The sequence below is a fragment of the Quercus robur genome, chromosome 2 (genome assembly GCF_932294415.1).
Source record: "Quercus robur chromosome 2, dhQueRobu3.1, whole genome shotgun sequence".
Lineage (NCBI taxonomy): Eukaryota > Viridiplantae > Streptophyta > Magnoliopsida > Fagales > Fagaceae > Quercus > Quercus robur.
Genome location: NC_065535.1, coordinates 50,793,159 through 50,806,412, shown reverse-complemented (window position 1 = coordinate 50,806,412; position 13,254 = coordinate 50,793,159). Strand labels below are relative to the sequence as shown.

Below are 13,254 nucleotides of genomic sequence, written 5' to 3'. Positions count from 1 at the left end.
GTTTTGTTTTTTTTTTGGTTTTATTTTATTTTATTTTATTTTGTTTTTCTTTTAAGTTGAAAAGGCTCACACAAAACTCTAAAGCTGAACTAAAAAGGTTTTAGGTTGGGCTTGATAGTGGAACTAAATAAATAAGAGGTGAGCTGGATTAATTATACAAATTTATTATAAGGTGATAGTGGAAGTAAATAAATAAGTAGTTGGCTGGATTTATTATATGGTGATAGTGGAAGTAAATAAATAAGTAGTGGGCTGCATTTATAGGGTTGAAAATTGTAAAAACCATTTTAAAATTGTAGGACAAATTATATTTTAAAAAAGAAAAATGAAAAAAAGAATGACGTGGCAGCTGATGTGGCGCAATGTGAGAGCAGCAACATTAAACGCTAGGTTTCAACTTTTAGTAATATATAGATAATATGATAATATGATATAGAATAGATATTGATGGATAATTTTCCATTTTTTACAAATTTTTAATCAGTAGAAATTCAAATTTGTAGTTACATATTGATGATAACTTCTTCAACACAAATAAATCTCGAGTCCCGTATCCCTATCCATGTATTGTTCCTCTTATGGTCTTGTTCGTGACTTTTGAAAACTTTCTTTGAGGTTCAATTGCTCTATCAAAAGCCAGACGTGGGTAAAAAACTCCCCACCTTTTCTCAGTTGCTGAGCATGATTATTTCCTTGACAAAGAGTTGCAACATAAGCCAGATTCTCGACCCAAAACTTACTCAAGATCTCCCACTTTCCATCCGTTGGATTTAGTTTGTTTGCAAGTAAAACTGCTAAAGATAACAGATCTTCTGTCAACAAATAATTGTCTACCTTATCGCTTGAAGTTTCATATTCTGAGATCAACATTGCACAAGCGTCGAGTTTAGGCAGTTTGGTGAGCTTTTTCTCTTGAAAAAAATTCTTAACCCATTCACAAGTGTTTTCAAAACTGAGTTTCGCATTTCCTGTTGATAAAACGAAAGGACACATCACAAGAATATACATCATATAATCTGATATATCCTTGCTCACTTCTCGACGAAAATTATTTATAGATTCGTTTGCACTAGTGTCTGTGTAAAAGCAAAGATCTGTGGCAATGTGCCAGATGATAATTCTTTGGTAAATTTCCACATTTATAGATCCATTATATGTTATGTATTGGTCATAATCTTCGGAAAACCCCTCTCTATTGGAACTTAATTTTTCCCTGTAAGTGTTGTACACCAAATCTTTCAAGTCTACAGAGATTTGCTTATGGGTCCTATAAAAGAGCATCTGTAGTTCTCCATTTAGTTTTGCAGAATGTGATTGAAGACCCACTCTCTCAACCTAGCAAAATGTTTTGGGTTTCCATGGTCAACCTTAGACTTATAATCTTTGAGGCAAAAGCTAAAAGTAGATTTAGTTGAGCCATTGAATTAGACCACCTTTTTTTGTTAGTCATCAGTTTATCATAACGGTTTATTATCGGAGCAAAGAGTTTCTCAAGAAGCTTCCTTAACCCTTTAAGATGTGGCAAAGGCCAATCAGAGGCATTCAGTAAAATGACAGCATATAGCTCTATAAGAATAGCTCCAACCATCAATACGTAAGTAATAATCAAATCCGTCTGTGACAAGTGCTTGTGCCTTTCTTTTAAAAGGAAAAGCACAGACACAAAAAGGATGGAAGTAAAAGAGAAGAAACGGAAGATGAAACCCCAAGCTGTAAAAAACAAAGGAGCCTTGGTGTAGAAAACATCATAGGCATATCCGAGTTCAACCTCAATCACCTTCCAAGTGTTTTGAGAATCAAGAGAAGCTGAGACACCATCAACCAAAAACCGATGAAGAAAGGGGACCCTCTGATTTAGAAAGAGACGTCTAAAAACTTCAAACAGCCGAACTGCTTCTGTTCGTATGGGTCTAATATCGTCCACATCAAGACCAACTATATTCTCTCCATAACGCTTTAGATAATTCTCACGATTTGAGAGGTATACATCTGCTAATTCCTCAAGAAATCTACGTTGCCCTGGGCTTGGATCATAGAGCTTACGTTCAGGCAAAGGAGCGTTATTTGCTAATTGCATCACCCATATCCTTTCAGCATATTTAATAAACCCAGCAAGAAGCATTGGAATAGTAAGAAATGACAACCAATTCCCCTTCCAAGACAAGTGAAAGGTGTAGAGTGCCACTCCTAATTGAACAATTAGTCCAAGGAAGTGCCTTAACCATAATTCATTGTCTTGTACTGCGTAAGCTGTAACTGTGTCTTGTCCGCCAAGATGCAACAATAGAAATGGTGCCCAGAATGTTGTGAGCTCATTTTGTAATTGGCAATCATTGCCATCACAAGAATTTCTTTGATTATTGGAAATGACACCTAGCGCAATAGTTGCCACTGAATCGGCACCTAGATATGAAAACCAGATAATGATCCTTATCCAAGTTTTAACACTATATCTTCTCCGACTGCCCAAGAGAAGAAGAGACAGTTGCAAGGTGAGACTCACAAGAACCAACACTCGTAGCTCCCAATAATTCCATAATTTCTGCACAAGGTCTGGAAACACTTGAATAAGCCTTCGCATCTCCAAGAAAACCCAACTGCTAAAAACTTAAACCAAAATTTAAAAGAAAATAAATAACTATATGTTGGCAAGAACAATTCATTAACTAGAATTTAGTTAGCATATGCCTCTTCACCAAAGTTATCAAATATGGAAATGGAAAAGATACCCAAAAAAAAATACCGAATAAGTTTTTCTAATACGAGTGAGTATATATATATATATGCTACTTTAAATAATTAAATTATCGGGGGTTTAAAATTTTAAATCAATATATTATGGCAGACAAATCACTCCCTAAAAGGTACCTAATATACTTTGTATTGTTTCTATCTATTCAGTTTCTTCCATCAATTTGTAATTAATACCTAGGTAATTTTAAATGTTAGTGCCTACAGTCTAATTTTCTGATCATTTGTTCGAGCTTGCTGAACTAATTGTCTTATCTTTTTTAGTCTAAATATAATTTGCATTTTTTTTTTCATAATTCAATATCTACGGCCATGGGGGTAGGGAAGATTTGAATACTGGTTCTCCTAGACAATACCATTGAATCATCAGCATTTATTTTTGCTTATTTATATATAATTATATTTATATCATATCTATTTTTTTGTTTACATTATAAACATACCTGTTAGCACCATCTTCGTTCAACCTCTGAGTTTTCTAGGTGCAAGCCTATCTTTCTTGGATTAGAGTTTTTTGGACAAGGGTGAAGTATGAATAATTTGCATTGCTCAATGATTTATTCAAAAGAAATGGTAAAAGTAAAATAACTACTCATTAAAAAACAAACAAACAAACAAATGGTTAAAACAAATTACTTCCTTGCATGTTGAAAAAGAGCTTATAAAAGTATGCATCGGTTGCCTTGGTTAATGGTCTATTCGAAAAGAAAAGAAAAGAAATATAAAAGTGAAAGTATCATTCTTTATAATAAAAAAATAAGAAAAAGAAGAAATTATTAAAGTTTTTGATTCCTTTCTTGTTGCTAGTTGCTACTAAGGTTGAAAAGCGTTTAGTGGAGAAAGGTTCTCTTTCTCTCTCCTGCTAAGGGAGAGAGAAAGTTTTTTTCTCTCTCCCTCAGTAGGAGTTTTTGTTTCTCTTGCCTTGGTACAAGCCCTCTCTCCCTCTCCCTATTCGGGTATTTTCTAAGTCTCTGTAGCCTTCAAGGTCCCCTCAGCAACATGGATCAAGCTACCATTGGAGAATTTCTGCATTTTCATCTCACCACGTTTGAGGATGATGAAAGCTCCACTTCAGCCATGAGATCGGACATCCTAGAGGAGCGTGTGCGAGCTTTCAAGTCCACTGATCTGCCTGGAAGATGGGTTTGGATCTAAGGTATGTAGATAGAGGAATAAAGATCTTCCAGTTTTATTTCAGATCTAGTCTTAAAATGGAGTGGCTTCCTTCCTTTTGCTTTACTTGTGGTGTTTTGGGTTTTGGTGGGTTTCTTCGGTCTGGGTCTCGAGATTTGTCCGATTGGAGGAAGGGGGTTTTTGAGAAACATTGCAGCTTGCCGAGGCGGGTCGGAGGAAGAAAGAAGAGAGGAAGATACTGGTTTTCAGATTCCGGTGGCTGTTAGTCCGGTGAGCCTGGGTACGGAGAAAGGCAGCTGTTCAACTGCGCTGGCAGTGGTTTGCTCCTTGAGCCTAGCACCCTCCTCTGTTGAGCACTCATGTGTTTCCCAATGGTCCTCTGAGGCCAAAAATTGATTTTGGGCTTTCAAATGTTTTCTTCTTTGGCCCAAAGACTTCCCAGCCCGAAAACCACAAGTAATATCTCTCCTTTTAATGAGCCCACCACTAGAGCCCAAGAAAAGAGACCCCAAAAATGTTAATATGCAAACTCAGAAATATTGCTGGGCTCTCGGGTTCATTGATGAGAGTGGTGTGTAATTGTTTGTGATTTTCTCCCAGTGTTTGTATGCTTTCTCTGTTGTATCTCTTTCCAAGTTGAATGAATATTTCATGCTTCTTATCAAAACAAAAAAAAAAAAAAAAAAAAAAAAAAAAAAAGGGTTGAAAAGCGTTCGTGTAGCCCCACCAAGGCATCAACTGGGGAAAGCCAAAAATATTTGGCCGCTTTGCTCATCCCCACAGATTTGGAACATTGTAGAAGAAAGCATTTGTGGTTGAGGACCAGGGAACTCTTCTGCAAGTCACTCATGAAAGTGGGCAAAAATATAGCTGCCTCGATCAATGATTTATTTAAAAAGATGAGTCTAACCATGATGGCTTGGCATAACAAAGCTGAGATCCAAAATCAATGACCCCATGTGGTGAGTTGAGCCTAGCAATCCTCCATGAGATTCAAACAGGGGCTAAGCTCTCTTGACAGTTGGGTTGAAATTGACCTTACTAAATTAATTGACTATCAAAGTTGATTAGTTAGTCAAACTCTAGGAAGCACGGTGCAGATTTAGGTTCGGGCACAGATGTGACGGGATATATTTATTAATTAATTATTAAATATATTTTTATTTATTTTTTCTATATATTGTTAAGCATTTTTTTTTTCATATAATGGTAAACAAATATCAATTTAAGAGTAACACTAGATAATAAAGTGAGAATTGAGATGATTTTAGAGTTGTTTTCTTCAAAGTCTGTCGACAAAATGATCTGTTTTGATCTAATCTTTTATGTTTTTTTTTTAAAAATTTATTTTTAAACAAGTATTTCGGCCCATATTGGACCGAATTGGCCCATATCAAACCATTTTAAATTGAATCGGACCATATCAAACCGAATCGGGCCGTGTTGAAAAAAAAAATCGTCCATGGACACGCATGCAGCCGCGTCCACATTCGCATGATGCATCCACGCGAATCTAACTCAGGTGCGCTGGCCAAATTGGCGCACCCATGCTTCCTTGGTCAAACTATGCAATGGTCCAATTAATTATATGACGACCACAACCAAATTGCCAATATTAAGTGCAACGGAAAGTAGATTTAGAACACAAGCAGTATGGTCATGATGGGGTAAACCTTGACAAAAAAACCCTAATGGGTGGTTTGAAGCTTACCACCAACTTCAAGAATCCACTATGAAAGATTGAAGTTATAATTACAAGGAATATACTATATAGACCCAATCCCAAAGTAGCTACGTATGGTAGAACTTACTAACACTATCCAAATGCACCTCGAGCCTGATTTGATCATTCTTTCATGTCAATCTCTTCGGTGCACGAATATCCAATCTATGTTTGACTTCACAACCACGTCCTCTAATTGGTGCAAATGTCTTCACAAGAACACTTTATCTCAAATGAACTAACAATGCAACTCGGTACAAAACCCTAGACACACATGGTTGCAACAACTTCTCTTAGTTTACAATGTTCTTCTCTATGATGACGATTAAAATTGGTATTATGCGTACCCAATCTATGGCTGTTGGGCTCAACTTCTAATTGGGCTTACAATCTATTTATATTGTGGGCTTTGGATTTCCTATTATGGGTGATCCTATACTCGGCAACCCAAATACACACTTGTTTCCTCAAACCCTTCTCTTTCCCTCACAAAGACGCTCTCTTTCTCTCTTAGAGCAGTTGCTCTTTTTCTCTCACTCTTCTCTCCAGAATTGCCAACCCCCTCTTCCTCACCAGCTTCTCCTATTTATAGGCCAAGGTAAGTGGAGGTGTCATGATTACTCCCCTTTACTAGTGCGAATGGGGGCCCAATTCCATCGTCTTTAGGTTGGTGAGGTGGTAGTGGCATTGGAACTGATTCCCACCTTCAAGAGCCTGCTTGGTAGCGATATCACCTAAGGCAACACCGGGAAGCCGAGACATTGTTTTGCCAAGCAATCACACACCCGACCAAGTTAAGATTGATTAGGTGTGATCTGCTTTTGACGCTTCAAGTAACATGGTCCTGTTATGTTTATTGGGCTCATACCAGGTCTTAAGGGGTGCTTGGGTCAAGGTCATGAGTCCGACAGGGAGAGGGCCAGGTGTTACATCCCAAGGTCAGGGCCTAAGGCCCAACAGGCCTGGGTCCCTATCCCATACAACGTTACGAGGCTAGAGTTCGAGGCCCAATGACCCCAGGGCATTCCCCATACAAGTATTTAAACCTTTTGAGCCCTAGTGCATGAATCCCAAGTTAGCCAAGTCATCATGTGCCACAATAACAAAAATTTAGAAAACCTATGGCTTAATTGGTCAAATAGAGTCGAGCTTGGCATTGAGATTTAATGAACCTCGATCTATCAAGTGGAGTCAAGCCTTGTATAGAGACAGTGACTCTTCCACATTTTTTAGAAGATTATTGAGCTATTTTCTTGTGTCTTTAATGTAGTTCTTCAACACAATCTTGGACACTAAAAACTAACAACTCAATTACATCAAAAATGCATTTTGACATGGATTTTCCAACACATGCAATGTTTGACCCTAATAATCTCCCCATTTGGCAATCCATAACAAAACCATAAAACAATACATGAATGACCTAAATACATTCTAATCAAATCACAAGAAAAATAGGCTTAATCTAAACTAGAACTCTAGAAGACATTTGTAAGAACAGAGCTCTTAGTCTTGATTGGCTTTAACTTGTCTTTCTTGAAATGCACTTAAACAAGAAGTATTAAAAGTACCATGTGGAATATAAGAAGTTCAAATAACTGCTCAATAAAACCAAACACATGCACATATCAATAAGCATTAAGAACAAGACATGTGGAAAAGATACACAATATCAATAAAAGAACCGTGTATGTGTATCTGAAAAATGGTTACAAAATCCAAGGTGCAAGAGTTATAAAATGTAAAAACCAAAAAGTACATCACACGTGTGTGTGTGTGTGTGTGTGTGTGTGTTGTGGGACGGTAATAAATTTCCCATTGCCCCCAACGCCACTCACCGAGGAGAATTTCATCTGAAATTGGCTTGCCGAGGAGAACTTGCCTGAGGTATATGGCCAAGGAACCATAATGCCTGGGGATTCTCCAAGGCTAAGCACATTCCTCAAGATATGACACTAATTACGAGGAATAACTGTAGTGGCGATGTCAAAAGAAGAAAATAGGGGCCCACGCACTAATTGATGAAGTGACCAGTATGAACAATGGGTAGACACATACTCCCACTATGATTCTAAAAAGGGAATATGATGTCTAACAGAGCAGAGCCCCTATCATAGCATGCCCATTGCTTACATCGCTATAAATAGGGGAAAACCCCATAGTGGAAGGGGTTCAGAAAAATTGGGAAGGATACACAAAGAGAGAGAAATTGGGTATCAGAGAGAAATCTCCCAGTTCTCCACTGTTGCACGTCTGTGTTTAAGGAAGAAACCAACTTAGGTAATCTTATATGTGAGTATTTTTTGGCCCAATATCACCTCTCTTGTTTCTGGGTCTGGTCTCCTTGGATTTCCCATTGTGAGCTATCCCTTCATTCCCACATAAAAATTAATTGTGACATTCATCTATTCCAACTGAGGTTGACTCGACCCCTACACCTTCTGTAGCAGATCTGTTGAGAATGCAACAATAAACCTCCACCCTTGGCTTCAGAAAGTATCCCACCATTTTGGGAATGCAAAAATCAAAAAACTTTGTATAGGAAGTCAATATCCTCACTTCGGCAACCAAAGCAGAATAAAACTGGAGCAGTTGCACTGGATTCACTTTGTATCATTCTATCCTCCACAAATCCATGAAAGGGTGACTGCAAAACTGGTTCCAGGTCCAATAAGAATAAGGGGAAGTGATGGTGGCGGAGGGGTGGAAGGGTTCCTTTCTGAAACCATGCTGGAATAAAAATGGATGGTGGCGGAGGGGTGGAAGGGTTCCTTTCTGAAACCATGCTGGAATAAAAATGCATGTTCTTGCTAGAATTTAAGAATATATACAGGTAATATGATCATATGAGGTTGCACCAGCCATTCATATGGCAACTGGACAGACAGGAAGTCCGATAATACCTAGATTACATATAATAATAATAATTCATTAAAGAGAGAACCTAATCTCACCTGGAGCATCTAAGAGAAACAAAGAATAGATTATGAAGATTGGTTGGATTGTTAAGATTATTCATGATTTTAATAAGCTATTCAATGTCTATAAAGGTTTCCTCAAAAGCCCATATAAAAGGATAAACAGAAAATTAATAATAAAAAAATGACATTTTTCCTTTATTTACAGGAAACAAAATTGCTTGGATTGTTCAGATAATTCATAATTTTAATAAGCTATTTGATGTCTAAAAAGGTTTCCCTCAAAAGTCCATATAAAAGGATAAATAGAAAATTAATAAATAAATAAAAATGACATTTTTCGTCTTACTACAGGAAACATAATAAGACAGCAATATGTTACACATGAGAAAGCACCAATTGCGTCTCATCTACATGTGACTGCTTATATATAATATTCTTTGATCTTCCCAAAAGCCCTCAATTATATCAGACAAATTTCTTGAATTGCATAAAAATCAAGGCTTAGAAATGAAACATAAAAAATTTGACACATGATTATCTCATGCAGTGTTCAGCAGATTTATGAACAAATAATAACAACACAAAAACAAACAAAGGAGGGAACAGTGCAATACATTTATTTGAAATCACCTCAAGAACAGTTCTTCACTCCTTCTGATTGTATTGCTATAGATCATCTCTTCCTTCTGGTGAAGCAAAATATTGAAGTCTTTATGGAGTTGTTGCAAAATAACTCAACCTGCAATATTGATCTTATCAGCATACAAGATAAATCTAAGAGCAGAAAAATCTTCCAGAAATGCAACCAGTAGAAATCCAGTAGCATGGAGAAACCACGTTTAGAATGAAAAATGATTTCAATTGAATTTTTTTTTTTCCTTCGAAAAATGGAAATATTTTGAGGAATTATTGGTTATAAGCCTGAATTTTCACCATTATTAGATTTCCAATCCGATCAGGTGTTTTATGAAAATCAAGAATTTTTTTGGGGCTTGTGCCAATACTAGGCTTAGTAATAAACAAAAATAACCAAATTGTTTAAAAAGACTTTTATTCTAGAAATGGGGATTGAAAGTTAATCTTCTGAACTAGTGAATGCAGAAGAAACAGCAAGCAGTACAAAGCATATTTCTGCAACCTCACCTAGTCACATGCACCAAGCAATTTAATCAAACATTAGATAGTCAGTTCTGCCAATTAAAAATTTTCATGTAAAGATGATAACCTTGTTAAAGAAGTGAGTGATAGGATACACATTGCTATCTGAATGAATGAACTTTGCTGTGGGAATTCTTTCAGGTAATGAATAGATTGTTCTCCAAACAGAACATGTGATGCAGTTCTACAACGGAGTGATGTCTTTTTTCCTGAAAGAAATTTCTGGTAATCAGTAGATAGTTCTCTGAACCAAACATGTGATGCAGTTCTTAAAAGGAACAATGTCATTTCCTGAAGTGTTGGAAGTAGATGACAACAACTTGGCTGATGAAGGCTTTGCAACAATGCAGTTTCGTTGTATTTAGTATTTTCCTATGCTTGCTTGGTAGCAGACTAGCAGTGCCATAAGGAATTCCTTTTTTATCGGTTGGTTAGTGGTGGCTACCAATCTCTTTGACATGCTTAAAACTGTGTTTTTAATCAACCAAGTCATCTTGCAGCTCGGCCCATTTCTAATGGTTTCAGGTCTAATCCGATAGACATGATCTTTATGCCATGTCACCAGTAATCACCGCAAGAACACCTTCCATCCTTGAAATTGTGAAATCGGCTATTATCCCTCACAATGATCTCTCTGCCAACTATCTTTGATATAAACTTAATCGCTATGTGGCAGTCCACACAGACACGAATATTCTTTGTTACTCGAATTGTTGTTCCCGCAGGAGTGCTGATGATGCCAAATCCTATAGCGAGCCTTTCGCTATGGCTACACAGTAAGTATCTCTTCTGCTCCTCGTCAACATCATGGAGCACCTCTTTTGTGTCGGGAACATATCCTTCTCGCTCCATCTGCTCTAGTAAAACTTTCAGTGCCTCATTTATTCTTTCATAATACGGATGGGATTCATCTCCAGCCACAAAAGCATGAACCTTGTTGCTAACTTCAATCCAGCTGCAAGCTGGTTTCTTTTTCATGCCCTTCTTTCTCATGGAGATTCTCAAATTTGCTACATCTTTCCATCTCCTGGCAGCAGAATATATATTTGACAATAAAATGTATGCTCCCATGTTCTCAGGATCAACCCTGAATATTTTCCCAGCTACCTTTTCTGCCAATTCAACAGTCTTGTGAACCCTACAGGCAGCCAACAATGTTGACCAGACACTTCCTGTCGGTCTTATATGCATGTTACAGATAAACTTATAAGCTTCCTCCAACCTTCCAGCTCGACCCAGAAGGTCTGCAACAGCCGCATAATGCTCCAAGCCTGGAACTATTCCAAAATCCTGGGTCATACTATTAAAATATTTCCAAGCTTCATCTACCAATCCAGCATGGCTGCAGGCAGTCAACACAGCCACAAAAGCCACATCGTTGGGTTTTACTCCCTCCATTTCCATCTGCTTAAATAAGGCAATGGCATCATGGGCATGCCCGTGCAAGGCATATCCCATGATTATGGCTGTCCATGACACCATGTCATGCTGCTCCATCTTATAAAAAATCCTCCTAGCTATCCTAATGTTCCCACACTTGGCATACATGTCCACAAGGGAGCTAGCTATAAACACATTATCATCGAATCCCCCCCTAATTATGTATCCATGTAACTGCTTCCCCAAATGTAGCGATGTCAGGTGAGCACAAGCTGGCATAATACTTGAAAAGGAAACATGCCTTGGCTTAATTTTAGCCTTCAACATTTTCTGAAAGAATTGCAAGCCTTCATCAAACAGACCGTTTTGTACACACCCTGCAATTATAGAGTTCCATGAAATGCTATCACGCTGAGGTAAGAGATTGAAGACCTGACATGAATCTTCCACACGAGTACACTTTGCATACATGTCAATTAAGCTACTTCCAATGAACAAATCTGCATCAAACCCATGTCTTATGGCATACCCATGGATTTCCTTCCCCTTTCTTACATTCACATATTCTGCAAAGATAGGAAGGACACTTGACAAAGTGAAGGAATCCGGCTTCAAGTTGGCACCCCCCATCTCCCTAATCATTGCTAAAGCTTCTTCATACATTCCATTTTGTGCATTTCCTGCAATCACAGTATTCCAAGAAACAAGATCCCTGTTTGGCATCAAATCAAAAATCTTTCTCACACTATCCATTCTAAAAGCCCTTGTGCCTCCCATTCTCTTATAACTATCATTCATTTGAAACAACTCATCCTTAATTTGGTTCAAGTTAACACTATGATCAATACCCATGATCTGTTTTTCAAAATTATTTATCAATTCATTTGAATTACCATTATCAAAATTATTGTTTATCAAAGACTCACCAACACCCTTTTCTCTATTTGCATTCCTATCAAAGTATAGCATCCCTGCCTCACTTTCTAACTCCTCAGACACAATTCTACAACTCAATTCCCTACATTTTCCAATTTCCCTTCTCTCAGGAGTTTTATCGAACACGTGGCGCAAGCCCCTCTCACACATGCTTTCAAACTTAGAATACATACTCATAAGCGCATTGCCAGTGTACAAATCGAAATCCATACCAAGCCTTACAATGCAGGCGTGGACCGACTCGCCCAACCTCAAGTCCATCAACAACGTGCATGATTTCAGGACAGAAGGGAAAACATGGCAATCAGGATACTTGCCTGAAGCCCGCATTTGGATAAACGAAGCCAAAGATTGGTGGGAAAGGCCATGGGAAGTGTAGCATCTGATGATGGATTTCCAAGCAAGAGTGGGAGGAGAATGGAGGGCGTTGAAGACAAGAAGTGAGTGATGCAAAAGCTTAAAGTTTGAGTAAATGGAGAGGAGAATAGAGAGGTGAGTGGAACATGGGGATTTGGTTTTGAGGATTTGGGCATGGAGTTGTTTGGCTTGGGACTTGGTTTTGATGGTGGATGGGTTTTTGAGGAGGCTTTTGAGAAGGGTTTGAGTTGAGGTCATTGGTTCGAGGAGATGGTATTTTGTCAACGGGCATTATGGTGGTGGCGGTGGAGATGTGGAAAACGCTACTACTAGAGCCTAGCGATTAATCTGGGTGAAATGTTTCAGAATTTTTTTTTTTGGGGTAAAATCTAACTAACGCCAATCAAGCTCAAAATTTTTAAAAACTTACTAATCTGATCTTTAAAACCAATTTTGTCTCAAAAAACTGTTAAATCAATTATTCATTTTTCTAAATTGTCTTAAGGACTAAGACTATGTTTGTTTCAGGTGTAAATGAAATTTGGAAAATGTTTTACACCTGAAATTACGGTCAAATTGAAAATACATTTAAGTTTACCGTAAAATACTTCCTCCAAATTCGGAATTCATTTTAAACGTTGATTTTACCTTCATTTTCATTTCCACTCCTCACTCACTCTCCTTGCGAGAGTTGGCTAGTATTAGCTCAAATCTGAGCGTATGTGAATGGAATTTATCTCTCTTTTTTGCAGGTGATTTAAACCGTAGAAGATTTTGTTAGAAATACATGATTCTTAATGAAATGTTTCATATTCTTACCCAAATGGACATTGTTGTGTCTTTATTCTTTTTCGTCCAAGTGAAAAAAGAAAGATTTCCTTTAGACAAAGTTTT

The 13,254-nt window shown here is 37.6% G+C and overlaps 2 protein-coding genes across 3 annotated transcripts; both read right to left on the bottom strand.

Annotated features, from left to right (window-relative positions):
* Nucleotides 1-1,330: 1,330 nt before the first annotated feature.
* On the bottom strand, nt 1,331-2,581 carry LOC126700112 (uncharacterized). Its single transcript, XM_050398131.1, has one exon. It carries the CDS (start codon nt 2,579-2,581, stop codon nt 1,331-1,333), a length of 1,251 nt encoding a protein of 416 aa, XP_050254088.1.
* A 5,019-nt stretch (nt 2,582-7,600) lies between these two features.
* On the bottom strand, nt 7,601-12,826 carry LOC126713908 (putative pentatricopeptide repeat-containing protein At3g23330). Of its 2 annotated transcripts, XM_050413868.1 has the most exons (3): nt 9,755-12,826; nt 9,144-9,268; nt 7,601-8,263 (listed from the first exon to the last, which is right to left on the bottom strand). In XM_050413868.1, exon 1 carries the CDS (start codon nt 12,616-12,618, stop codon nt 10,246-10,248), a length of 2,373 nt encoding a protein of 790 aa, XP_050269825.1. In that variant the 5' UTR covers nt 12,619-12,826; the 3' UTR covers nt 7,601-8,263; nt 9,144-9,268; nt 9,755-10,245. The 2 variants fall into 2 exon arrangements, with proteins under 2 accessions (XP_050269825.1, XP_050269824.1); XM_050413867.1 differs by lacking the exon at nt 7,601-8,263 and having other exon boundaries at nt 8,926-9,268.
* Between the last annotated feature and the right edge of the window lie 428 nt (nt 12,827-13,254).